Here is a 27097-nt window from a genome sequence, read left to right on the forward strand (position 1 = left end):
CTGGAATTCCAGGGGCACCCTCCAACAGCGCCCCCGGCCCCCGCACCCAGGGCCTCCGCTCCAGGCAGGGCCAGGCAGTGGTGGCCCTGAATCTGAACAGTCCTCCAGACCTTGAGGGCTTCCCTGGTGGCTCAGACGGTAAAGCGGCTGCCTGCAATGCGGGAGACCCAGGTTCGATCCCTGGGTCGGGAAGGTCCCCTGGAGGAGGGCATGGCATCCCGCTCCAGTGTTCTTGCCTGAGAATCCCCATGGACAGAGGAGCCTGGCGGGCCGCAGTCCACGGGGTCGCAGAGGCGGATACGACGGAGTGACTTCGGTTTCAGTTTCCAGACTTGAGTCGAGGTCCCAGGGCTCCCCTTCAGCGCAGCCTGTGATTTCGGGGTCCTCTAATTCAACAGGTGGGGTCCCCTCAGCCAGGGCTTAGGCAGAGCTGGAGACTCGGGGTCTATTTTACAAATGAGGGGAACCAACCAGGGTCAGGGGAGCTGCCCGAGGTTGGGGAGCTAGGAAGAACCCATCCCACCCCAGGAGGAGCCTCGTTGACCGCAGAGGCGCCTACTTGGGGGGCTGGCAGGAGGGCGCTGCTTGGCGGAAGTGTAATCTCCCCGGCTAAGACCAGCATGGAGCCAGGATGGAACCACCCTCCCCGTGCCCACGCCAGCCCCTGGGTCTGACCTGGGAACAGAGGAGTGAGGCTGTGAGCCCCCAGCGGGCAGGGACCAGATCTTTCGAGGTCCTCAGGAGCTTAATAAGCATTTGCTTACGGACTGAAAGCTGTTCAGTCGTAGTTCTTCAACCTGGCTTCTTGACTTCCTGTGCCCAGGGCCCTGCCCGGGTCTGGCTCTCTCCACTCTCAGCAGCCTGCTGTCCCGCCCCCTGGGCGCCCACGAGGGACAGCAGAGGCACCGTCCTGAGGGTAGAAGATGGCAAAATCTGGCCTAGAGAGCGGCCTGTCTGGGCAGGGAACACTAGACCAGCGTACATGGCCATGACTTCCATGGAGTGAACTTGAGCTCAACACTAAATATGAACTCAGAGTTTACGCTTCCATTTTACAGATGAGGAAACCGAGGGAGGGTCAAGAGAGCTGCAGCGTCACACAGCGAGCAAGATCCCGGATCTAAACCCATGGCCGTCTGATCTCCTGGGACGCTTCTCTCCTCTGCAGTTGTCTCCTGCTACAAGTGAGCAACTGGCCCCTGGCCCCCACCCCTTCCCGGAGGGTACTGATGCCCCTGTCTGTCACCCACATCCCAGAGGGACCCACCGCCCCAGCCTCTGCCCATCAGCCGCCTTCCCTCAAGGAGACCAAGGTCAGAGCCCCGCCCTGAGCCTGGGGAGGATGAGGTCAGAGCATTACCGGGCTGATGCAGGTGCTAAATAATTCATGCACTGCTGTGAGCGGGGCTGCAGCTTCCGGGAGGGCCCAGAGTGCAGACGGCAAGCAGGAAACAGTCTGGTCACTCTCATCTGTGGCTGAGCATCCGGGTCCCCCTGGGGCTGGAAGTGCTAGGCTGGGTGAGAATGGATTGGAGGGCCGATGGACCCTTACTGGCCGCGTGACCACGGGCGAGTCACTTAACCTGTGCCTTTCTCGAACAGAAACTGTGAGGTGCCCTGAAAGAGTTTGGGGACCACGTGTGTAACTGCGGGCGGTCGGGCTTGGCAGGTCCTCCTGGCTCAGGGGAGGTTTTGATCGTCCCCGGCTCCAGCTTGTTTTTCCATGAGCCCAGAATTTCACCCAGTGCTTCCCCCTCCCCGCAGCTCATCAAGGAGTAGCAGGAATTAAGACAAAGGTGGGTCCCCTCTCTTGCCCTATCCTTGCATCGCCAGGCCTTGCCTGTTGTGTTTAGGGGGAGAAGGGGAGAGCAGGGAGAGAGTGATCTTGGGCCTGGCTGGTTTGGGAGGCCCGGTCTCTCCTTAGAATAAATCCCCAACCAAGAAAAAAATTCAGTTAGAATCAAGCTGTCTTTGTTAGTCTAGAAGGCAAGGAGTTGAATTCAAAATATTAACAAATCCCAGAAAAATTATTTTTTGAGGGGCCCGCCTCAAGGCATGTGGGATCCTAGTTCCCTGACTGGGTTTGAACCCACGCCCCCTGCAATGCGAGCACAGAGTCCTAACCACTGAACTGCCAGGGAAGTCCCAGAAAAACTCTCAATGAACATACAGGGATTCTGCAGTATTGGGCTTCCCTGGTAACTCAGCTGGTAAGGAATCTGCCTGCAATGTGGGAGACCTGGGTTCGGTCCCCAAACGGAGAATAAGTTCATTTAATCCTGAACAGTGATGAAGCCATAACTGCTCCACACGGTTTGACAGAGATGGGTGTGCAATTTACATAGGTGTCCCCTGCACCTGGTTTGGGCCGATGCTGGTTTTTTCCATTGGAGGTCTGTGTGTGATGCAGCTGGATCACCTGGCCCAAGACTGGAAGAAGCAGGGTCATGGGGTACTCTCGAATCCAGGCAGGTCTGAATCCATCAGGAGCCCATCCCTGCTCAAGCCTCACCCGCCGCCAGCCCCCAGGGGACGCAGACTCTGAACAAACCCACATTCACTGCCGGCGGCTCCCCATGGTCGCTTAGCGCTGCCAGGACTCACACATAAGGCTATCAGGTCGAAATGCAAGACAGAGCCTTTATTCATGGCGAGGGGTTTTGGGGCCACTAACCTAGATCGCGAGGCGTTAGGTGCACAGAGCTCCCCTCTTCCTTTTCATCAGAGTAAGTTATACTCCCTTCGTGGAACCGGAAAGCCCAGTGCAAGGATCAGTGGATGGCGAGGGGGTTGTCACACTTGGGGTACAGACCTGCTCTCTGCAGGGTCTGTTCACCCAACTTAGCCCTGAGAAACACCCCAGTGACGAAAGCAGAGATGCTGGGGGCAGGAGGGTGGCACCAGGGGGCTGTGGGACTGCCCTCGGAGTCAGCACCTGCCTCGGGCTCACCCTCCATCTCCGCACACAGAGGTGAGCTCCACGGGTACACCTGGCGTGGGCTCCTTGGATGAGCCAGCGGCGGTACCCAAGGGCAGGAGGAAACCACAGAGACGACACGACGGAGATCTCCTTCCCCCGAGTCTGAAGCTGTGTGCACATCCTTGTCGGTGGTGCCAGCCCCTTTCAGGTCCCAAGGATGCTCCCACTCCCCTCGGTGGCCGTCAGGCCCTGATGGAGCAAGTTGTAGGTGAAGACGGTAGCACCAGCCCTTCCAGGTGCCCAAGGTGAGGTAGACACCCTGCCATCTGCTCATCGGGAAGTGGCACAATCTTCGGTCGTGGATGTCACTTATCTAAGGGACTGTCCCAAGTCCCACAAGTCTGAGTCCTGGGCCCCCAGTTCATCCCTGAGAATGCAGCCCCACCCCCACCTTGTGTCTTGACGGGACCCAGTTCGTGGAAGGTGTGGGGTGATGATGCTGAGGGGCTCAGAGGCCATTTAAAGGCACAGTCTGTCCAGGCCTTGAGGGAGCTGTGCCCAGCTCAACGGCCTTCCGCGGGCCAGGAGGTGGCAGGAGGTTCTGGTGAGAAAGGCCAGGGCCAGCTTCACCGTAGTTTGTCTTCACCTTGGAGCAGAGCGGGACGGACACAGAAAGGTGGCCCTGCAGGATGGTCATCTGGAGAGCCATAGCAGGGGGACGCAGGAGCAGTGTGTGGGGGGAGGGCGTCCAGAGGCAGGCTGGGTGTCTGCAGACTGCTCCTGCGTCTCAAGTCCCTCGGGGACCAGACCAGGAGAGGCCGGAATTGGGGTGGGGGGGGGGGTGCCCTGAGCCCCAGCCACATCCTCAGAGCTTCACACGGCCCCCGACTCCACCACTCCGGATGGGTGACCTCGGGGCCCTCCCAGCTCCAATGAGAAAGGCCCTGCCCAGCCCACACAGGGAAGAGGACCTCTGAACGCCGTGCGGTCCAGGGAAGAGGGCGTCTACCATCTCGTGCTATTTTGCGGGGACTGAGCCTAAAATGACCAGAAAGAACACGTGTTTGAGCTAAAGAAAGAACAACAAAAAAAACGCGTCCCCAGGGGGATGGTATAATCTGACATTGAAGAAGTCTGATTTATTTTTTCTTCTGGAAACCTTTCTCCCCCTTCCAACAGAAACATTTTTTTCCCTACAGTCGGTGTCAGAAAATAGTTTCTGGGGAGTTGGGGAGAAATATTCCCAAGCCCAGGAGGGGTTCGCTTAGCAGACCCCTTGCAAAGCCTTGAACTGGTGTCCAAGAGTCAGGGCACCGCTGCTTGTCTGAACCCAGGCCACTGGGACCCGCTAAAAGTCCTGAGAGCTGAAGGCATGGCCGCTTCTAGAGGCTCTGCGGTCTCTCTGGGCCAGTCTGCTTACCTGTCGGGGGAGGGGGCGGGAGAGCTACGTTGGTCACTCAGGCCCAAGACCCTGTGTAACCGTAAGATAGTCTGGTTCTGGGATTTGACTGTGGAAAAGGGAAAGTACCATCCTACCCATCTCTCAGGGTCAGCTCCAAGGATTAAAACACACTGCTGTGGACAAGCTTTACCGCAAAGGACTGAGCAAATGGGGATTTAAATTCCCGCCCAGGAGTGAAACCAACCAGAACCTGGCCCGCCCCCTCCACCTTCCTAAACAAGGGCTGGTCCTCTGAGTCACTCCCCAGCACACACACACCTAGTGACCTGAGAGATGGAGCAGTGGTTCTCCACCTTATCCCCTGACAGCTTCACCACTGTTTCCACGAAGAAGGGCTGAAGTCGCCCGTCTTCCCCTACACATAACACTCCATAGAACCGGCTGCTGCTGGGCCGGCCTTCCCTGGCCTCCATCCCAGTAGACAGGGTCCAGAGGAAAGCGGCCTGGTTTCAGACAAGCCCAGATGCCGGATGAGACCCAAGACGGGAGCCGGGCCGAGAGCCATCCCGATCACCAGGACACAGACCCAGGCTCAGCTGAAGATCCATTCCCTGGAGGGAGGCGTCAGCCCCTTCACCCCTCGACAGGAGAGATGGGCAGTGGCTTTCCTGGGACCTGGACTCAGAGGGAGGAGGAGAAAGAGGGGACACCCACTAGCCAGGGCAGAGGAGCGGGGCATCCGAGACGGTGAGCCCAGATCAGACACGACATTCCCGGAGGAAGGGTTAACAAAGCAGAAACGTGTTTATTAGGCATCCGTGCTCCTCACGGAGGAACACGGCGCAGGACAGAAGCGCCTGCGACGTCTCTCGAGGTTGCAGGAATCTCTCTGAAGACTCCAGAGAACGTAGGTGCTGGCCGGCCGCCACCCCAAGAAGAACAACACTATTTGGCTGGAGCGTGGCCACCGGAGGTGACCCTGGCAGGAAGCTGGAGCTGGCTCCTGGACTCCGCAAACACCGAGGAGCCGGCGGGGGCGCCGGGACGCCCATCCGAACACGGGCAGACGGGGAGGGTCTCCCGGCTGAGACCCACGCCCCGCCCAGGGCCAGCAAGGAGGGAGGGGATGGGGAGAGCGCCAGCTCCGGGTGGGGTGGGGGAGAAGACCCTCTCCAGGGGCCAGGTCCTCCCATCCGCCCGCCTCTTCCGGGCCGGCTCAGTCCCACACGTAGGGGTTTCTAAACACCTGAGAGTTTTTGCCTTCCTTGGGCAGCGTGGCCTCCTGGCGGCTCTGGGCCGCGTAGATGTCCTCGGCCCGCAGGGTGGAGTTGGCACTGCCCGTCACCTGGCTGTTGGCGGTGGCCCGCGGGAGGATGACGTCGTACGCTCCATCGGACTGCAAGGAAGAACAGGCGGTCTCACAGCCGGGTTCCGCCGGGGCGGATGCGCAAACAGTCTGCTTCCTGCGGGGCTGTGCCTGCCAGCTCCCCCGCCCCTCCCCACCACCGCCCGCCCCCACCCCCAGCCGGGCCAGGGATGGTGACTCTTAAGTCTGGAGCCGGAGGGGCTGCCCTCTGACGTCCAGCCCCTTATCTCACCCTGCAGAGGGCCGCGCCACGCCTCTGGGCTTGGAAATGAGGTCGGGGGCTTCGCTCAGGGGGAGGCTCCTCCTCTCAAGCCCCATCTCGCTCCCTAGACCGCGGGGCCCAAAGGAGGGTGGGCCAGGCTGAGCTCCTGTGACCCGTCCGGCTCTGCTCCCAGGCTCCGTTCCTCTGGGGGGTCTTTCCCGAGCCCCACCAATGAGGCCACATCCCCCACGGCATCGCAGCTGGTGTGCAGGGCCCGGGATGCGCTTCTCTCTGGCCCCAGGTGTCACGTGTTTAGCAGTCTAATTTAGAGACTTAGAACCCAGATAGTTTGGGGCTGGAGAGTTTTAAGTTTTGGAGACGTAAAAACCCAAATTCGTGGCCTGGATCCTGGTCAGAGCTGCGGTGGTTCTGGGTGGGTGTTTCTGGGTGGGTGAGGCTGAGGCTTTGGTCCCAGGGCCCACCCTGCGGGCAACTTGAGCCCCACCAGCCTCATCCCCAGGCAGAGAGCTGCCACCAGAGCCCTGTAGCTCGGGGGCCAGGAGCTCTTCCATGTACTAGAACCTGGGGTGTGGGGTGTGGGGTGTGGGGTGGGTCCCCCCACCCGTTTACTGTCTGCCCCCCCCCTCCCTTGTAGCTCCTGGAATAGAGAATCGAGACCCTCGGTTCTCAAGCCTGGCTGTGGGTCACAATCACCTGGACTGTTGAGCCCCACCCCAGGTGAGCTGGTGGCTGTTCAGTGACCCTGATCTGTGACGTCAGCAGATTTCCATGGTCGGTCACTCCCACTGTGACTTGGATAACTCCATGTAATCAAGGTGACGTCACCGAAGCGATGCTAACCATTGGCTCCAGCACACCACCAGCCCTTGTATTTTTAGTAAGTTCCAGGTGCAGTACAGGAGCCTGGCGGGTTACAGTTCATTGGGTCGCAGAGTGGGGACCCAACTGAGCACACACACAGCTGATGGGAGTGGTGGGGGCCGAGGGACCATGGTTTTGGAGTCACTGCTAGATAAAACATCTGTTCGTCCAGAGCCTTCCTGAAGGAGCAGTGCTCAATGCACATGGGTAGAGTGGGGCGGCCAGGCGGGGGACCCTGGGCGGCTGGGGGCTGGCAGACCCTGCTCCCACCCTTCTGAGATTCCTCTGCCCTCCCAGCTCCTGGCCACAGCCCGCTCTTGCAGGCCACAGGTTCAGGCCCGGGCCTGGAAGTGTGGGGTGCACTGGCTGCACCCAGCCCCCAGGGCTCCAGGCGGGGAGAGGATGAGGACGCCACCCCACTGACCTCCCTGTTTCCTGTTCCCAGCCTCCTGCCAAGAGGGGGGTCACTGACCTCTGCGCACAGTGACTGCCAGCCAGCCGGGAGGAGGAACACAAATGGAGTGAGTAAGACTCTAACCCAACGGCTTCCTGTTCCCACCCCCCTCCCTTGGCTAACGGAGCATCTGGCTTCCAGAACCCAGGGGAGGTGTGAAGCTGCGAGTGGCTGCCTGCTGGTGGGGGAAGGGGAGCGGGGGGGCCCTCCTGGGACAGCTGTGGCTGTGGAGTCAGGATCCACCCAGACCCGCCGTGTGCGCCTCTGTCCACCAGGAACGCACATACCTGGCTGAGGCCCCCTTGTCCCTGCGTGGGGGACAGCGGGCGGCTCCCACCAGCATGAAGAGAGACCGCTCTGAGCATCTGGCCTCAGGGGGTTGTGTGATACCCTGATGATGCGGGGCAGGTAGGCCCCGCCGCAGTGTGGCTGAAGGCAGTGGGATTGTCACTCCCAGTTAAACGGCATCGGGGGCCCTGGGTTCCCCAAGGCTGACCCATCGGACGCAGAGTCAGCCTCCTCCCCACCACCTCCACCCACCCTGCCAGCACTGGCCTCCCGGCTCCAGCAGGGTCAGGGGGACCCGGGGACCCCACTCACCGGGGTTTTGTGCATCAGGGTCATCTCAGTGGGCTGGTACATGCTGGTCAGCAGCTGCCCGTTGTACCCGCTGTATGGTGACACCGGTCTCTTAGCTGCAAGGAGACATAGGTGCTGTTCCAGGGCTGGGCTCTCAGCTCCCTTTCCGGCTCTCAAGGGAGGCTCCCCAGGGAGCAGGAAGAGGGACAAGAGGGCTGGGCCAGCCCTGGGGGTGAGGCCATAGGTGTGGGCCCCCCCCGCCACTGGAGCCCAGCATCCCTTTGTTTCGATGCACAGAGAGCATGATGTTTGCCTTCCTCTTGGGTTTTCCTGTAGCGTGAGACCCCTTCCTACCGAAAAACGCTCCGTCAGCAACCTTCACATCCCCGTCTGCCCTCCGGGGCCAGAGGCCAAGACGGGCACATGGACCTTCGGCGGCCTTCCAAGATGGCCAGCCTCCAGCTCTGGCCTCTCCCGCTGCGGGCCAGCTGCCAGGCACCGGGGTAAATACAGCAGGGACCCCACCGCCCGAGAGTCTCCATGGGGCAGAGCTGGGTGCTGACCACCCAGGACCCAGAGCCACTGCCTGCCCCCCACACCCCAGGGGACAGAAGGCACATCCAAGCCCCGTGGCCCCTTGGCAAGTTTCCAGAACTATTTCCAGCCTCAGAAACACTCCCCTGTGCCATCGGGGCTGTCGATTTCCCGATCTGTCCTGTCCTGGGCGCTGCAGCTGCGGAAAACTGCTGACCATTCCTGGGGTCCGGGGAGCGGGCTGGGCCCTGGGGGCCGGGCCAGCGGTTGCCAGTCTCTGGCCAGCTGATGGCCCCGCGACTCGTAGGGACCACAGTTCTATAGGGCCTCCTAAGTGCCGGGCTCACAATTGATTTTTCCATTTAGGAAAAAAAAACAAAAATAAAAGGAAAAAAACCTCTCACAGCCCCAGAAGTGTTTACCTTGAGGACAAAGGCTGAGAACCCTGGGCCTGACAGGCAGGCAGCGGGCGGGAGGCGAGGTGGGGGCGGCCAAGGCTCCTCCCAACACTGGTCTGTGAGCCTCACCCACCACCCCCTGCCCCGCTCCCAGACGTGGCCCCAGACTGTGCATGTGCCAGGGCCACCCCGGGGCGGGCAGGTCAAAGATCAGCGCTTGGCAGGGTGAGGATCTAGCCTTTCCCCAAAGCTGGGATCACAGGGACCTCAGCTTGCACAGAAAAGGCAGCGGGCTCTGACTCTGCAACCTCCCTGGCCTCTGACCCCTGGCAGAAGCCCCAGAGCTGGTCGGTGCTCCAATCAGGCAGGTCAAGTCTGAAGCCCCCAAACGCCTCGATCGGCACAGGCCAGGGTCAGAGTCCAGGCTTTCCGGGTCACAGCGGATGAAGGGGCTGCAGCCAGCCGGCTAAGAAAGCACACAAGACGCAGGCTACAGGGCGCGTCCGTAAAGGCTCAGCCCTGGCGCTTGGTTGGTGCTCAGTAAACGCTAGTGGTCCTGACGGTGAACCGCAGAAGGCTCCTTCTGCGGGGAGCGGGGAGCATGTCCAGACACGTCTCTCGGAGAACGGCCACCCACTGTTCTTGCCTCCCAGGCTGCTCCTGAGGCGGGCCTGGCCGCAGGCTGCAGGGGCTTCTCTCCCCCACTTCCACCTCCGGGGCGCCCTTAACTCCAAAACCCAAGGCTCTGTTCCTGCCTGGCACCCTGAGTGCTGGTTCTGGAGGAGAACCCCATCCCATTAACAAAGAGCCGGGGCAGGAGCTTGGGGACAAGCTGGTGATGGGAATAGTGGGTGCTGCTTAGGTCAGCATGTGGCACACACACTTTCATGAAAAAGGGAAAATTTTTAACTGAAAAAGCTTTTAAAGGAAGCTAAGGCTATGGATATGTATGTAATAGAAGAACAAGCTCTGGATGGAAAATAATGACAGAAAAATAACAGTAATACACAAAGTTGATAGAGCTAATACAGAACTGATGGCTGATACTTCTGGAGTATTTTCCAAGGGCCAGGAAGATGTAGTAGTTGGGGAATCCCCTGGAGTTCCAGTGGTTAGAACTTTGTGTTTTCACTGCACGGGGCAAGGGTTCGATGCTTGGTTGGGGAACTAAGATCTCCCATGCCACGAAGCATGGCTCAAAAAAAAAAAAAGATGCATTAACTGAATCCTCAAAAGAATCCTATGAAACAGGAAGCACTATTATCCCCATTTTACAGATGAGGAAACTGAGGCACCTAGTGAAAATATCAGTTAATAGTGACCAGTTCTGTGGACAGAAGAGGAAGGAACAGGGTAGAATTAGGGAGACAGTGGAGGGTAATTTTATCCCTAATGTGTCAGATTTTACAATGAAAATTCACTGATGAATTACATGAGTATAGAGAAAAAAATCTTCTAAAAAATGGAATTTAGGAACTTGATGGCAGAGAACTCTGGATATTCTCAGGCACCTCCCATTTTGCTCAGGAGACTAGTCCCCAGTCCTGCAATAAGTCACCTGGAATAAAAGAGGACCTGGCAGGGATTCCCCAGCAGTCCAGGGGTTAGGACTTGGGCTTTCACTACCATGGCCTGGGGTTCAATCCCTGGTTGGGGAACTAAGAACCCACAAGCCACATGGCATGGCCAAATAATCATGAAAACAACAGGCATGGTTGAGTCCGTTTGCTTCACCTGAAACCATTAGTATCACAACACTGTTAATCGAATATCCCCCAATATAAAATAAAAAGCTTCAAAAGATTTTTTTGAGAAATAAAGGGAAGCTTCCTGGAGAAGGAAATGGCAACCCACTCCCATATTCTTGCCTGAGAAATCCCACGGACAGAGGAGCCTGGCGGGCTACGGTCCATAAGGTCACAAGAGTCAAATACAACTGAGCGACTAAGCCACCACCAAAAGGGGACCCGAGGAGGGTGTCCCGTGACCCACCTGAGGCTGGCTCATCCATGGAAAAGGCCTTGTTTTCCACAAACATGCTCTGGCCCTTCTGCTCTTTCAGAATGGTCTCGTAGCCCACGCCTCGGGTGGGGTACAGATCCCCCTGGTAGCTCTGCTCCGGGCTGGACCTGGTCACCTGGGAGACCTCAGGGATGACGTAGAAGAGGACAAAGGCCCAGGCATTCGCGGCGAGGGCGATGGCCAGCGTGGGGTCATCCCACGTGGGGCTGTTGTGCTGCCGGTTGCCGTAGGTGTACATGACGATCCACACCACCCAGATGGCGATGGAGGTGGTCGTGGTGAGCAGCACAAAGACCCCGTGCTTCCGCCAGCGCTTGAAGCGGCCGCACAGGGCCGACCAGGCCCCCGTGAAGGCGCAGAGCAGCAGCAGCATCACGTAGATGAGCGCCATGACAAAGTCCGCGTTGGCGATGGCGCAGGGGGAGACGGCCACCCAGCCCGCGCTGCCGTTGCCCGGGGCATCACCCTCGGTGCTGGCTCCCCGCACCAGTGTGATGATTAGCCACTCCGTGTTGATGATCACCTCCACAAGGCTCAGCAGCAGGGCCACCAGGAAGATCACCCAGCCCCGGGGCCCGTGGTTCTTCCGGACCAGGAAGTGGAGGGCCAAGACGTGGGCCACCAGGCAGGAGAAGCAGATGGCGAACAGGACCCCGAAGAGGAAGCGCCGGGAGGCACAGGTGGAGAAGTCGGGCTTCACCACGCAGGCGAAGACGAGGCAGAACAGGCCCAGGGTCCCCAGCAGGAAGAACACCTGGGTTCCCAGCAGGCTCCGCTTCTTGGTGTCCTGCACGAAGGGGAGGCTGGCCACGAGGATGATGGTGAGGACGAAGGTGGTGACGACGCCCGCCCCCGCCACGGCTTCCAGGATGATGCCCCAAGCCTCAGAGCGGTCACACAGGTTGTAATAGAGGGGGTTGAGGTCGGGGCTGCAGCCGGGCGGGGCCTGCTCCTGGGCCCGGGCCCCTGGGAGCAGGAAGAGGGGCAGTCCCAGACACGTCAGCACCGCTCTGTGGATGGCCATCCTGGATGCCAGGCCAGGCTCCAGCTGGGTCCCTAGAGGCGGAGGGGAGAAAAGGCAAAATCAGTCCCTGGGGCCAGACCCCGACACACAGGGTGCTGCTCCCCCCCAGTCCTGGACCAGGGCGCATTGATCTTGGGTCTGTCCCTCTGAGCTGCCGAATCCTTTTTTTCTCTCTGTTTTATGGCCGTGCCAAGCGCCACGTGAAATCTTAGCTCCCTGGCTAAGGATCGAACTCAAGGCCCCTGCAGTGGAAGTGTGGAGTCTTAACCACTGGACCACTGGGCAACTTCCCGGAATCCTTCTTTATTTTATTCTTATTTATTTATGTACGTATTCATTTGACTGCACCAGTTGGGGCGTGCGGGGGTCTTCGATCTTTGCTGTGGCACTTAATTGCAGCGTGTGGGATCTAGTTCCCGGACGAGGGATCAAACCTGGGCTCCGTGCATTGGGAGCACAGAATCTTAGCCACTGGACCACCAAGAAGTTCCCAGAATCCTTCTTAACACACGACTCCCAGGACTCATGTCAACTAACCAGAGAGACAAACGAGATGAAGCTCAGCTGTCATTCCTCTTCCCAGGCATGGAAGAGGAGGAAACTGTACTAAATTTTCACCTCCCTCCACCAATTGTAACCTGGACCCAAATATTCCCTAAGCTCTTGCAGCTAGGATGGGGGTGAGGTTTATAAGCATGTTCGCTAAGCACTCAGCTCCTCTCTGCCCCGGGACTTCCAGAGTTCAGATGGCCAGCCACTTGCCCCTCCACCCTGTCCCTGTGATACCCAAGTCCACAGAGAAGCAGCCATGCATTCATTCATTCAGTGAGTATTTAACAAGCGCCAGGAACAGGTACAAACTGCTACCAGAAAGTGAAGAGATGACTGAAAGGTTGTATGTATCAACACTTTGCCCCGATGTCTTCCTACCACTGACCCTTTTTGCCCTTCACTTTCCCACTTTTAGTTCCAATGCGTCTCTTCAACACTTCTCTTCGGAATTCAAGTTCCTTGGAAGCTCAAGTTGTTAAAGAGTCTCAAGGATAAAATTTAACAAATTTCCCAGTTAGGGAGTTAATGACTTAACGCAAAAATCCTCCTATGAGGCATTAACATTTTAAAAGCAAGAACAACGCAAGGGCAAAGCAAAAACCAAAGGAATTAATCTGTAATGGAAGACATCAAGACCCTGTAGCTAGAAGGCAAGAAGGCTGTCTTTTATTTGTACTGTACTCAGGTATATGGTTGGTAAACCTGCCTCTTCAACCCAGGAACTTTCCAGGACAGCAACCAAGCTTTCCTGGGCTATAGTGACTACTAGTGGCTGGGAGGGGAATGGCATGATCCTACTCCCTACCTTTCTTCTGCTTTGAAGGTGGAGGGTAGGTTTGTACCTCAGTAACCCTTTGGAGTTTTCCTGGTGGCTCAGACGGTAAAGAATCTGCCTGCAATGCAGGAGACCTGGGTTCGAACCCTGGGTTGGGAAGATCCCCTGGAGAAGAATGGCTACCCACTCCAGTATTCTTGCCTGGAGAATCCCATGGACAGAGGAGCCTGGCAGGTTATAGTCTGCAAGGTTGCAAAGAATTGGACACGACTGAGCAACTAACACACCACAACCCTTTGGAAAAGGAAATGGCAACCTGCTCCAGTGTTCTTGCCTGGGAAATCCCATGGACAGAGGAGCCTAGCAGGCTACAGCCCACAGGGTCACAAAGGAGTCGGACATGACTTATTGACTAAACAACAACAAAACCCTTTAATGTTTCCACTGTTCCTGGCTGATTAATGTCTAACAGGCAGAGAAAACTGACTCTCCATAATTGATAAGGGGAAGGACACTGCTACTAAGTCAGGGAAAATAAAACTCACAAATTGAGACTCATATAATAAAAAGATCATCAACTTTCAAAGTCCTTCAAGATATCCTACATGCCCTTTGAAAATAGTTTAGGTCTCTCAGTGTTCCTGGCTCCCACCTCATCTGTCAATTAAAGCTTGCTTTTCCCCAAACAACCCTGACCATTAATTTTTAATAAATTAACAATCTTATGTGAATTTACCATATTGTTTTCCTAAATAAATGGTACCATAACGCAGCTAGTTTCGCTCGACTTCAACACAAAAGCATGTTTTCCCTACATCATGACTTAAATAAGCTTCTGTAGGGGAGTTTGCGTAATCGTAAATCAATAAGGCACACACTGTACTTTATTTACAATGACTCGGAAGAGAAGAAAGGAATCGGAGCGGGCTAATGGATAAGGTGTATTGAACCATTCCAGGAGATAATTTATGGATAACATGCTAAGGGATTCTAAGCACTCAAGCCCATCTTGGGTGTTTCTGTCTCACAGCCAAGCAGCTAGAACTTGGGGTGAAGCTGTGGTACTGAACCCTGAGAACGGTCACTCAGACTTAGCCTCCAGCAATCTGTGCATCTTCGAGAACTGCTCATCCCACCTCCCTCCTCCAGGTTCCAGTTTACAACAATTATTCCAAATCAGCAATTCACTGTGCGTCTTGCGGGGACCAAGCCCAGTAGTTCTCTGAGATGCACAGTGAAAAAATACAAAGATGAACACACACAATCCCTGCCATAATGTTATTTCAAATCGAAAAGAGAGAAAAGATAGGTCCATAAGCAAACCACCCAAGGAAGAATCAGGTAAAGAGCCACACAAAAGAATCGACCTCCGGAGAGGGAAAAGTGATACAGGAACACAGAGGAGGATCCAGGGTGGAGACACCTCTCAACAGCACTTTATTCAGATTCTAATCAAATTCACCAATTTGTACGTATGAACCGAGTTTGTAAAGGGAGGTTGCAGCTGGCTGGCGACAGATTAGAGACGCTCTAATTAGGAACAGATTAGGAGTTCGGGGCATGACTCTAAAGGCAATGGGGGCCACTGAAGGCTGTTTTTTGCACAGTGAGGGCATTACCAGGGTTGTGCTTTAAGATCTGAGTCTGGAAAAAAGCATTGGCAATCCATTTGCTGAGGACACATTCATCCCTAGTTAAAGACAGAGGCCAAAGGTAAGGCCTAATGGAGGTTCTTACCCAAATAAAACCCAAGGCCTGGGGACTTTGCTGGTGAGCCAGTGGTTCAGACTCCGCCTTGCAATGCAGGGGTGCAGGTTCGATCCCTGGTCAGGGAACTAAGATCCCATATGCCACGGAGCAACTAAGCCTGCACTCTGGTGCTCAGGCGTCACCACTACTGAGCCCGTGAGCCGTAAGTCGAGAGTCGTGCACCGCAATGGAAGAGCCCTCATGCAACTAAGACCCGACGCACCCACATAAATAAATAAAGATTAAAAAAAAAATCTAAATCCTGGTTGGATTCAGGGGAAAGGATACTAAGCCCATGCTACAAGTTCAAATCTCCTAACGGTCATTTCATTACCAAAACCCAAGCCAGCTCCCATTTAGTCCTGGGACTCCTATGTCAACCCTTCTTCTCGGTCTGTCTTGCTCTTAGAGCCCATACCTGCTGGTACCCCACCAGAATCCAGCACCTCAAAGGAACTTGGGCCAGGGCCAGAGCAGCTTCACAGCCCTCACCCCAGTTTCCTTCTCACTTCGTTGTTGGTCCCGATCTTATGCTTTAAGCCCGCTGGACCCAGCAACATGGGAACCTGGATGTGGGTGAGTGGGGAGAGAGGCTCGCACCAGCTCAGGTGGGAAGACTGGGCCAGCTGGGCCTGGCTCTTGTCCACTGCCTGGGACAGCGACCCCTGGAGGCCAGTGGGAGACTTCAGGAGCTCGGCCCAGGGTCCGTCAACATCCAGGAATGCAGATTAAGCCAGTTAAGGGATGCCATTTTTGAAGATGGTGGCAAGGGGGAAAGGATTTGGATGAAACGAACCAGCTCCGTCTCCAGACTCTCCACCCTGCGGGTCCCTAGAGCCTGCATTTCTAGCCCATCTTCTGAGCCTCTATGGTTAGAATCGTGTGTGTGCGGTGTCTCCTTCACCTGGCTTTAAGGTCTACCAGAGTGAGCAAGATGTGTTTATCTTAGCATCCCCTGCAACATCGAGTCTTGCACTGAACATAGGAGGCATTGGAAAATCGTTCACTGAACACAGTGGGTGCTCATTTCTCCCCCATCCCAGCCCTGCCTCCTCCTCTTAGAGTGACTGCCTCTGCTCTAAGGTTCTCAGTAGGACCAAGGAGGGGGACCCCCTTCCACCCCGTGAGTGCTCCCCAGACCATGGCTGCAGCCCAGTCACGCTGCAGATTATTTTCAGGACAAAGGAGCCCTTTTGCTTCACCTCCCTGGAATCAGTTGTACAAATATTTTTAATCACCTCTGAAATCGGCCTTTCCCCAGGCTCAGTCACTCTGCCCCCATCTCGGGTCTGAGTTGGCCCAGTCGGGTTCCGGAAACCCCTCCTCCCTCTTTCCCTCCGCAGACTGGTGGGCTCCGAGGCCCAGCCAGCCCCGAGTGGGCTTCACTGGGCAAGGATGAGGCAGCCAGCCACAAGCAAGCCCGAGAAACATCCTGAAAAGAGGCACCGGAGCCTCTCACCTTGCCGGCCTGGTCTGTCTCCCCCGCTCAAGGGGGCAGAGGAAGATACAGACCCACAGCCAGCGGTTACCTTCAAGAGTACCATGGCCAGGTAGAGGCCCCGCGCAGAGAGCCACTGAGCAGCCCAGGGAGAGGGACGGATGGCCCGCTGACAGCCTCCCACCGCCTCCCCGCTCCAGGTTAGGTCCTGCCATCTTCCTCCTCTGCTCTGGGGGCTCTGGCGTTTAAACCAACCAATCGGAGGAGGAGTCAGAGAGGCCTGTAAGGAGCTACCTCTGCGCCCAAGTTGCTGCGGGGAGTGAAGAGGGGGGGTTAGAGGGCTTCCGGGAACCCCAGCCTACACCCTCACACTCGAGGGTGAGCATCTGGCCCCCAACTGCCTGAGCGTTCAGAAACACGTGAGTCCACAACCCAAGGGTCCGCTCTAGAGAGCCACTCCGGAATGCGCCCCACCCCCAGCGGCACGCCCTCCCCCAGCCACACAAAAAGGCTCCAGGAGGGACCTTCCAGGAGCACAAAACCCAATTTGAACACAGGCCGGTCCCTGAGTTTTAGGACCGAGAGCGTGGAGTTTTCAAATGATCGCGTTTGGCGGGGTTTAAAACTGTGGGTCGGGGCAGGAGCGCCGCAACTCCACCTCCGCGGCGGGGAAGGGCGCAGAAGAGCCCCCGGGTGGGGGAGGGGCGGGCGAAGGGAAAGGTTCTAGAAGCCACGATGCCAAAATGCGAGAGTTTAACGACGGACCGAAATCCCGAACTTGGCGCAGGAAGATTCCGAGCGCTCCCCTCCCTGATCCTCCCCGGCCCCGGGGTCTACACCCACACTCCCCGGGATGGCGGAACCGAAAGAGCAGGGTGCAGCCTCTCTCCCGTTCCCTCCGGTCCCCAGAAACCTGCCCTCCCGATCCACGGTCGCGGGCAGCGGAGAGGACGCCGGCCCGCAGGTCACTGTTGGCCGCGGCCCCGCGCAGCGAGGCTGCGAGGGCGGAGGGGGCGGTCCTGGGAGACCCCGACCGTGGAGTTCGCCCTCGCCGCCAACTCGGAGCCGCGGGGCCGGGCTTCCCGCACCCCCCAGTCCCCAGCCGGCTGGGTCTGGAAAGTTTCTGCGATCAAGTGGAGTCGGAGCGGCGCCCTCCGTCCCCCGGTTCTCCCAACCCCGGGCCTCTACCCTAGCCCACTCCCCACCAGCCCGACCCGACCCTACTCTTCCCAGCGGCGGGCGGGAGGGCGGAGCGAGCGGGCAGCAGCCTTACCTGGGACGCGCCGCCGGCCCAGCTCCGGCGCGGCGTTTGGGGCCAACTCCAGGCGGGGCGCGAGCCGGGCGGGGAGGGACTCGGCGCAGGGCGCGGGGCCAGGCCCAACCCTGGCCTGAGGTGGCGGGGCCCCGGCGGGGGATCGGGGCGCAGGGCCTGCCTCAGCGGGACCCGGCGCTGGCTGCGCTCCTGCGCTCGCTCTCGCGCTGGCCTCTCCGGGCGCTCGACTCCTTTCTCTCGGCGGGGGTGGGCCGACGCCTGCATCGCCGTGACATCACCTCCATTCAGGCGCTTATCGGGCGCCCGCGGGGCTCCAGGTGCGGGCTGTCCGCTCACAGGGTAACAAAGCCCTGCCGGCCCTCCCCCCAGCCCATCCCCGACTCACCTCCGGGCTCCGACTAGACGCCCCTTCCGGCTCCGGAGCGAGATCGGAGTTTCTGGCCCAGCTGGCGGGTGGGTTGTTGCTGTTTACTGCCACGCCCCCGCACGCGGGCGCGCGCGCACTCACGCGCACACACTTGGAAGACTCGGCTTTCGCTCCGGAAAGCGGCTTGGGGAGCGGCCCCACACAGTTCGCCCGAGGGCTCTCGGTCTCCGTGAGTCCCAGCGCGCGCACACACGAGCGACGCGCGGGGGCCACCTTGGTGCGTCTCTCTGGGGCGGACACCTAGCCTTTGTCACCTTCCTCCTGGCTCTCCCGGGAGACGCGCGCGGGGCACATTTCGCCGCCCCGGACTAGAACGAGGGGCACACTCAGTCGCAAAGTCGATGTCTTTGTCACGCCTTCTGCGCCCCCTGCCCTATCCGAGCTTGCACATGTGGACACAACACACACCGAGTGTCTTGCACGCGCGATCCTTCCCCCGCACCTGGGTCACCTACTGTACGTGGGAGCTCCACCCCGCGCGCCCCTAAGCGCGGTGGGCCGGGCCTAGAACCACTGGGGACAGCGGGCAGAAGTATTCCTGGGTCCGAGTGCCCCGCGCCCCTGGTCTCCTGGGATCGTTCCGGACACGGTCCACCTTAGCGCGCGCTCCCCTCCCTGCGTCCCGGTTCCCGTCCCAACCTGTCCCCATTAGCCGTCACGGCTCAGTTCCCCAAGGTACAGTGTTTCACCCGGCCCCCGCGGCCTCTGCGCTCCGGGACACGCCAGCCTGACCGCGGAGTCCTTCCCCTCCCGCCGCCCGGGGACTTTTCCGAGAGTTCGAGCACCTCCCCTCCCCGTACCCCACCCGACTCCCAATCCACCGATCAGCTGGTGGCCACCCTTTCCCCTCCGGCGTCAGGGATCGGGCGAAAGGGAACTGTAGAAACGGGGAAGCGAATCCAATCTGGGATCGCCACGGCCCAGTAAACAAGAGATTTCCCGGCCGCCTTCCCGCTGGGGCTACGGGCGGCACGGGAGGTGGGCTGCCGCAGTGGGGCCCAGTTGGCAAGCGCGGGAGGCCCAGAGGGGCCACGGCGCACCGAGAAGGGAGTGGTTGTTGGGCCTGGCCGGAGCCCAGGGGACCGCGGAGGCAAGGCTGGGCGCCGGGTCTCCGGGGTGCTAGTTCTCCTGACGCCGAGTTGCCTGGAGGATCGCCAGCAGAGCGGGGTCGGAGCCAGCCGGTGGCAGGGCGGTTGGCTGGGCGTGTGGGTTCTGCCCGGAGCGCCTGGGAAGGGGGCGGGGAGGGAAGGGGAGGCGGCTGGTCGCGGGCCAGGGGGTAGCAAGATAGGGGAGGGCGCAGGGAGAAGGGAGGTACCTCCCGGGCTGTTTGTTTGCCTGCCTCAATCTATGACAGCCAGAAGTCAAACTCCCTGAAACACCCCGAGCGATAAAGCCTAGGTTTGCCCTGCCGCCTGGGCTGGCGTTGGGGCCCCGGTTTTCTAGAATTCTGTCTCTTTCTGTGCCTGGCCTTCGCTGGCCGACCTGGGGAATGGGGTGAACACTGAATTGTTTCAGTTCTTTCCAGTATGAAGAGGAAGAGGGATTTGGGCTGCGGAGTTGTGACTTAAGTCTCCTTTCCCCAGCTCCCTCTCCCACCCCACCTTTCAGGGACCCCAAAAGTGAGGGTGTGCAGCCGCTTGTAAGGGCCAGACAGTGGGGACCAGCCTGAAACGGGGAGCTGAAAGTCAGAGCTCCCTCTCTGGCCTCCGACCTTGTTGTTGTTGTTCAGTTGGACTCTGTGACCCTGTGTGCTGTAGCCCACCAGGCTTGTCTGTCCTTCACTATCTCCTGGACTTTGCTTAGATTCTTGTCTATTGAGTTGGCGATGCTATCTAACCATCTCCTCCTCCGTGGTCCCCTCCTCCTTTTGCTCTGGCAAGTTTTCATTAACTAGGCTACCAGTGCTGAAACCAGTTTGCTGGGAGGGGTCCCTCATTAGCATATGTTTAAAGCCGGTTCAGAGAAGGAAATGGCGACCCACTCCAGTATTCTTGCCTAGAAAATCCCATGCACCAAGGAGTCTGGCTACAGTCCATGGGGTCACAAAGAGTTCAACACAACTGAACAGCTGAACAACAAAGCCAGTTCAGGACTTCCCTGGCAGCTGAGTGGTTAAGATTTGGCTCTTAATATTCAGGGGGCACAGATTTCAATCCTGGGGGAGGAACAAAGGTACCAATGTCACATGGTGCAGTCAAATATGTATATATATATATATATTATATACCATACACCATTATATTAACACCAATATATGCCATACTACATATACATATATGTATATATAAATAGTGCAGTTCTGTCCCTCAGTCATGCCCTACTGTTTGCGACCCCATAGCACACCAGGCCTCCCTGTTCATCACCAACTCCGGGAGCTTGCTCAAACTCATGTCCATTGAGTCAGTGATGCCGTCCAACCATCTCACCCTCTGTCATCCCCTTCTCCTGCCTTCAATCTTTCCCAGCATCAGGGTCTTATATAAATAATATATATACTATTGGGGCTTCCCTGATGGTCCAATGCTTAAGAATCCATGTGTTTCTGTTGCAGGCAGAGCAGGTTTGATCCTGATTGGGGGAATAAGATTCTGCATGCTGGGAGGGGTAGCCAAAAAATAAATTTTTTTAAAAAGCCAGTCTAAGGAGTCTGGGAAAGGGGTGGGGGTGGAGTAGTAGGGAGGCTGGGAGACAAGTGACTTCAGGGAGACACAGGTGAATTCTAGATTCGTCTCAATTGCTTCCGAATTTGGGGAACCTCTTCACCCTCCAGAGACCTCTCCTATGAAGCAAGTCTACCTCGGTCTCTCTGGGCACAGGGAGGGGTCAGGCTGGCGTAGGTGGTGCCTGGCCACCGGCTGACGGTGGTCTGGAAACTGGCTGGACACCTCAGCGGCTGAACCCCGCCCTCAGCCGGGCCTGCCACAGTGGTGGATACGCGGGGCGGTTTCTGAGAACGGTTTGTTCAGGTCCTTCCCACCCCATCTCATCTGGAACAGGATCTGCCTTCAGAACAAAGCAAGGCCCCAGAGGCAGATGTCCTGGGGCTTCTGAGGCTGCTGGGTCCCTGATGCCCTTGGCTTTAGTTCCCCAGGGCCTGAGGGCCTGTCCCTGGGCAGAGCTCAGGAGTGGAAATCCTGAGAACTCCACCCCGGCCCTGAGAGCCAGACCACGTGGGCGCTGCTGGACACAGCCAGTGAGCAGAAGAGACATTCCTCTGCGGGAGGTGCCGTGGCCTCAGAGACCCCGACCACAGGCCCATCAGTGCCCCCAAATACCCTTTACTCAATTTAACAACCCACAGCAGCTTCCCTGGTGGCTCAGATAGGAGAGAATCTGCCTGGAAGGCAGGAGGCCTGGGTTTGCTCCCTGGGTCGGGAAGATCCCCTGGAGAACGAGATGGCTAGCCACTCCAGTATTCTTGTCTGGAGAATCCCATGGACAGAGGAGCCTGGCAGACTATAGTCCATGGGGTCGCAAAGAGTCTGACAGAAAATAAATAAATTTAAGAAAAAAGAGAGTCCAACACAACTGAGCGACTAACGCTTTCACTTTCAGGCGTGTAAGCCTTTATGGACACCCGCCTTCACCAAGAGATAACACTCTGACAAGTGGTCCCATATATCTAGTATTTTGGTCATCTGATGCGAACAGATAACTCATTGGAAAAGTCCCTGATGCTGGGAAAGATTGAGGGCAGAAGGAGCAGAGGGCATCAGAGGATGAGATGGCTGGATGACATCACCAATGCAATAAACGTGAAGTTGGGCAAACTCCGGGAGGTGGTGAGGGACAGGGAGGCCAGGTGTGCTGCAGCCCATGGGGTCGAAAAGAATCGGACACGACTGGACGACTGAACAACAATAGCTCGTAAGGATACTACCCACTGGCTGTTCCGAGAGATCTTGGATGAATGGGTTGTCTGGGTGGTGTCTGTAATCCCTCCCTCTTAGTATGGTTCACGAATTCCTGCTGGCCGCTGGCCAACTGAAACTACCTTTATTCACTGGAGTACTTCCTTTTTTGAGCCATATGAGTCTAAGCTACTGACAAGGCCCAGGATGGAGTGCAGCTTTGCCACCTGCCAATTGTATGACGTGGACAAGCCACTTCCCCTCTCTGAGCCCCGCTTTACTGGAAAGGGGGCATGATAATACCACCCCCCATCTTGCTGTCACATCCAGATAAAGCCACGTCTAGAATGTTCCTCACACAAGCCGGGCACTCACAGGTGCTCAGAGGTCAGCCTCTCCATTCCTAGTCCATCCTCTTTCAATCTCAGCCCTGCTGGTTAAAGAAGCCTAGCAGTGGAAATTCCCCAGCAGTCCATTGATTAGGACTCTGTGCTTCCACTGCCGAGGGTCTGGATCCGACCCTAGTTGGGGAATTAAGATCCCACAAGTCTTGCTTTGCAACAACAACAAAAAAGAGGCCCAGGGCTCCCCTGGTGGCTTGGATGGTAAAGAATCCACCTGCAGTGCGGGAGACTGGGTTCGATCCCCGGGTTGGGAAGATCTCCTGGAGGAGGGCATGGCAATCCTCTCCACTGTTCTTGCCTGGGAAATCCCATGCGCAGAGGAGCCTGGCGGGCTACAGTCCTTGGGATTGCAGAGCTGGACACGGCCGAGCGACTAAGTACAGCACAGTACAAGAGTGTTTCACTCAAACTCCTGCAGAAGCTGCTTCTCCAACATCCCCTGGTCCCCACTGAGCTGAGGGTTGGGCCCTGGGCTCCCTGACAGGCAGGTGCCTGGAATCTTGTGCTTGGAGACCGAGTGCCCGCAGCTGGCTGGCAAACAGATTTTACATTTGACCCCTCCTTGCTCCCGGGCTCACGTTGACCGGTTACTGCCCAAGCTGCTGTGTCTGGCCAAGTTTCCTCTTCTCTCCAACTCTTCAGAATGCCTGCTTGGAAAGTCTGGTACCACCTGGTATTTTATTTTGAGAGGACCCACGTACCAAGATGGCCCTTTGAGAAGCAGGAAGCCGGGGGCCAGGGAACAGGCCAGGTAAACACGGGTTTGCCACAGCCCGCTGCCCGTGGATGACCTGGAAGTGGGCCTTGGGCAGAACCTGCTGGAACATCACGTGGTCCTGAGCCCATCCACGGCGGCTGCGAAATCTGCTCTCCCCGCTTCCCTGCCCACGGCTCAGTGGCCACTGACCAGCTCCCGGTGGAAAGAGAGAGCTAGGTTTTCTGAGCTGCCCGGGTCTGAAGAGCCCCCACCGAGAGACTGCGTGAATCAAGGAACCAGGGTCGCGGCCAAGAGTCCAGGCATTCAGAGCCCTCAAACCCACCCCACTCGTCCCCCAAACAGAAAAGAAATGTACACAGTGTTTTGTCCCCCTTCCCTCCTTCAGAAAGAGTCTCCCATCGTCCCCCGTTCCACCCCCCAATCCCGTCACTGTTGTGAGAATATTTCAGGGTGGGAGCAACCCGCCCATTGGGGTTACATGCACCCAACCTGATCACCCCGCTTGCAGCCTTCCTTCCACTCCCTGACACCTCCAGTCACCTGCAAACCCCCATCTGCTGTGGGACAGTCACTGACGTCTCCCTGGCGTTCTTGGCTCCTCAAACCCTCCCTGACTCCCGGACGTGCGTGCTAAGTCGCTTCAGTTGTGTCCGACTCTTTGCGACCCTATGGACAGTAGCCTGCCAGGCCCCTCTGTCCATGGGATTCTCCAGGCAAGAATACTGGAGTGGGTTGCCATGCCCTCCTCAAGGGGAGACCCAGGGATCGAACCTATGTCTCTTATGTCTCCTGCACGGGCAGGTGGGTTCTTTACCACTCGGGCCACCTGGAAAGACTTCACTGGCTCCCACTGCCCCTAAACTAAGACCAAACTCCTTTGCTCAGCGGCATTCAAGGCCCTTGCAACGTCCCATCCCTCCTATTCCCCACAGGAAATAGCCATCCCAGCCTGAGGTCAGTTCTGAGTCTGGCCACGGGACAGGCCTTCCTGTGGCTTCACTCACGCTGTCCCCCACTCTCAATCCAGGACACTGACGCCTGTCCTCTCTGAACCAATCCCCCTTTAAAGCCCCCTGCTTCTCCCAGAAACTTTGGCCGGTGACCCCACTCCATAGCATAGACCACCCCACTCTGCTCTCCCAAAGCTTCCCCTCTAGCACGAATTGAACGATTCTGCCCTGCTTTGCACGGTTAATTGTTTTATATATAGATACCTGGCTTCCCTCATTCTGTGATAGGCTCAGTGGGGAACGGATTTCATGCCTAGCTGCCCTGCAGCCCTGGAATAAGGCTCTGTACATACAGTAAATTGGGTGGAATGATTGGAATGATTGGCCAAGACCTGAGGGTTGCTGGGGGCCTTCTCTCGGGGGAAGGGGCAGACTCCGGGTCTAGACTTGGACTTGCTGCTGCCCTGAGCCCCACACTCAGATCCCTGGCTCTCTCTGGCTCCCAGAATCCCAGGCCAAGATACTCAGACAAACACTAGCTGGTCTGGTAACCCAACACCCATAATAGTTTATTTCTGTGTTGTTGTTGTTTAGTCTCTAAGTCATGTTTAACTCTTTGCGACCCCATGGACTGTAGCCCACCAGGCTCCTCTGTCCTTGGGATTTCCCAGGCAATACTGGAATGGGTTGCCATTTCCTCCTCCAGGGGATCTTCCAACTGTACAATTTCCCAAGAATCTTCTGTATATATTTGATCTTAACAACCCTAGGAGTTCAAAAGGTAGACATTATCTCCATATTAGAGATTTAAAACTGAGGTTCATATAGGCTAAGTGACTAGCCCTGGATTAGAATCCACTGGTTTTAACTCCACTGAACTGGCTCTTCACTGTTCTGTGCCCCAAAGCACTTTCGCCGTATCTCTCTGTAGCTCATTTTCTGAGCTCTGAACGTTCATTTACGTATATGTCTTCCTTCCTCCACCAGAATGTAAGCTGTTCTCCTGAAAGATGTGTGCCCAAGCCTCCTTGCGTCCCTTGGTGCCTTGCCCCTTGTAGGGCCTCGATCAGTATTTGCGAGGGAATAAACAGATGAAGCGAAGCACCTGCATGGGCCATCACAAGAGGGACGCTGGCAACAGAGCCGGCCTGCTCTCTAGCCTGCAGCCTCCCTTCTTAGCCATCCTCCCATCTCCCAACAAAACTGTCACCTTCAGAAGCCGGCCTCGTAAGGGCACTGCCCTAGGCAAGTGCCCGGCCTGCAGCAGGGCGCTGGGTCTGCCTCTCTGCCCCGTCTCCCTTCTTCAGGCCTGTTCTCCGGTGGCCTCCGGCCCACTGTGGGCACATCCTCTCTGCATGCGCTGCAGCCTGCCCCGCCTTCAGGGCCCAGGTTCACCAGCCTCCCCAGCCACCAGCTTGGATCACCTACCAGCATTCCAAAGACCCAGCCTCAGCCTGCACCCCCTTGCCTGGGATTTGAGGGCCCCTTGACTCTTAAAGTCAGCCAGGACCCTGAGGGGACGGGGTGGGGGTAGAGAACCAGAGTGCCACAGGAGAGCCAGATGTGCCCGCACTCACCAGAGCCGGCGCCTCTGCTGCCAGGGCAGGGCCGGCCAGCTGGCATCTGGGTGGAGCTTGGGCCCAGCTGTTGCTGGCGCCGCTTGAGGCTTGACTCCGGCTCGCTCGCCGGAAGCCCAGCCGCGGTGCGCCGAGGCCTCTGGGAACCGCGCTGTGCTATTCTGGGACGGTGATGGAGCTCCGGGACGCCTGGCAGCGGCTGGAATTTCAGCCCCTTTGGTCTGGGCGCTCTTGGCCTCCCCTCTGATGACAAGGCAGAGTTCGGTCAGGACGCCAAGTTCAGAACCACTGATGGTGCATTTGAGGGTCTTAATAGCAGCTGTGGTTTTGCTAAAGTGGGGCCTGGCGTGCACGATCTATTCTTCAGCCCTCCGAGACGACGGCCTTCATTCTTGCTGTCACTCACACCCACGACCCGTGGTCGTTTTCCGTTAGTTTTGGTTTGTCCGCGATGTAACCACCCACCCCGCGACGTTAACCCATCCCTGCATTCTGATGCAGTGGCTCAGATTAAACCCAGTGGTAGGTCTCCTCTGAAAGCCGCCTTCCTTCCTTCCCTCCTGCCCTCCCTTCCTCCTCCTTCCTTCCTTCTTTCTTGAGTTGACCCTGGAAGACTTGCTTATATAGTGTAAAACAATCAAGTATGAAGACTGAGTTTGGCTGACAACAGATTAGAGTCATAATCGAAACCAATTTACCACAAAGTTAAGCCCCCGTGATTAACCTGTCTGGGGAGAGCCCTCCGAGAAGCCTCCTGAAACAATGCCCAGCCTCCGTGTGGGAACTGGAGGCCAGGCTGGGGGAGCCTCCCTAAGGTCACAAGTGAGGGACATACAGCTTAAGCTTGGCGCTCTGACTTCCTGCCATGGGATCATAGAGTTTTAGAGCTGGAAGGAGCAGTATGTATGAGTGTGTGTGTTAATCACTTGGTCGTGTCTGACTCTTTGTGACCCTGTGGACTGTAGCCCACCAGGTTCCTCTGCCCATGGGATTCTCCAGGCAAAAATACTGGAATGGGTTGTCATTCCCTTCTCCAAATCTTCCCGACCCAGAGATTGAACCTGAGTCTCCCGCCTTGCAGGGAGATTTTTCCCATCAGAGTTGTCCAAAGAGCAAGAACTTGCTCATATGTAAAATGGGGTCACAATTCCTGCCCCTACTCCCCTGCTCTTTGCTGTAGAGATGACAGGAAACCACAGATTTAAGCACCCCTGGCCAGAGGGTCCGGTGATTTGGGACCTTCCTGTCCCAGGCTCATCTCCCTCCTCTGCCCGTCTGTGTAAGGAGAAAGCAGCTCATGAAAATGGAGGCAAAGCTCTTTAGGCTTTCCCAAACTTAAGCGCGCAGCTTCAGAGTTTGTTGTGTTTGTTTAAAAAGCAGATTTCTGGGCCCCATTCTGAACTCTGGAATTTTGGTCTCTAACCAAGAAGAAGACTAAATGCCTGTTTTTAAAAAATCTCTGCTCCCCACCCCCAAATATGATTAATGATGCACACTGCCTTTGAGAACCAAGGTTAAGTCAAGAATTGTTCAAGTCAGCTATGAGGAGAGGAAAGTGGAATAGAGGCCAAACGCAAACAGCACAGATGGTCCGTGGAGG

General features: G+C 57.1%; 1 protein-coding gene and 2 long non-coding RNA genes across 10 annotated transcripts in view; 2 read left to right on the plus strand and 1 right to left on the minus strand.

Moving 5' to 3' along the window:
- Positions 1–2620: 2620 nt before the first annotated feature.
- On the minus strand, positions 2621–25522 carry GPRC5C (G protein-coupled receptor class C group 5 member C). 5 transcript variants are annotated; one of them, XM_043905627.1, is made up of 5 exons: positions 25498–25522; positions 10730–11815; positions 7827–7921; positions 5569–5718; positions 2621–3958 (listed from the first exon to the last, which is right to left on the minus strand). In XM_043905627.1, the coding sequence occupies exons 2-5, from the start codon at positions 11781–11783 to the stop codon at positions 3926–3928; spliced, it is 1332 nt and encodes a 443-aa protein (XP_043761562.1). In that variant the 5' UTR covers positions 11784–11815; positions 25498–25522; the 3' UTR covers positions 2621–3925. The 5 variants fall into 5 exon arrangements, 4 of the variants coding, with proteins under 4 accessions (XP_043761562.1, XP_043761564.1, XP_043761563.1 ...); XM_043905629.1 differs by lacking the exon at positions 25498–25522 and adding an exon at positions 25349–25372; XM_043905628.1 differs by lacking the exon at positions 25498–25522 and adding an exon at positions 17571–17949.
- On the plus strand, positions 6550–8249 carry LOC122695571. Its single transcript, XR_006341413.1, has 3 exons — positions 6550–6788; positions 7218–7293; positions 8142–8249. It is a non-coding gene; the product is annotated as an uncharacterized LOC122695571 (long non-coding RNA).
- The window catches only part of LOC122695569, a 39626-nt gene continuing 30299 nt past the window's right edge, over positions 17771–27097 (plus strand). For all 4 annotated transcript variants that reach the window (XR_006341408.1, XR_006341409.1, XR_006341407.1 and 1 more), the window contains exon 1: positions 17771–17909. This is a non-coding gene — a long non-coding RNA (uncharacterized LOC122695569). The remainder of the gene's footprint in view (positions 17910–27097) is intronic.

Source organism: Cervus elaphus, chromosome 5, assembly GCF_910594005.1.
Source record: "Cervus elaphus chromosome 5, mCerEla1.1, whole genome shotgun sequence".
NCBI lineage: Eukaryota > Metazoa > Chordata > Mammalia > Artiodactyla > Cervidae > Cervus > Cervus elaphus.

Coding starts and splice junctions, on each gene's coding strand:
- GPRC5C (XM_043905627.1), bottom strand. CDS start 11,783: ATGGCCATCCACAGAGCGGTGCTGACGTGTCTGGGACTGCCCCTCTTC. Junction 7,922..10,729: donor CATGGATGAGCCAGCCTCAG/GTGGGTCACGGG, acceptor GTCTCCTTGCAG/CTAAGAGACCGGTGTCACCA. Junction 3,959..5,568: donor AGGAAGGCAAAAACTCTCAG/GTGTTTAGAAAC, acceptor TGGTCATTTTAG/GCTCAGTCCCCGCAAAATAG.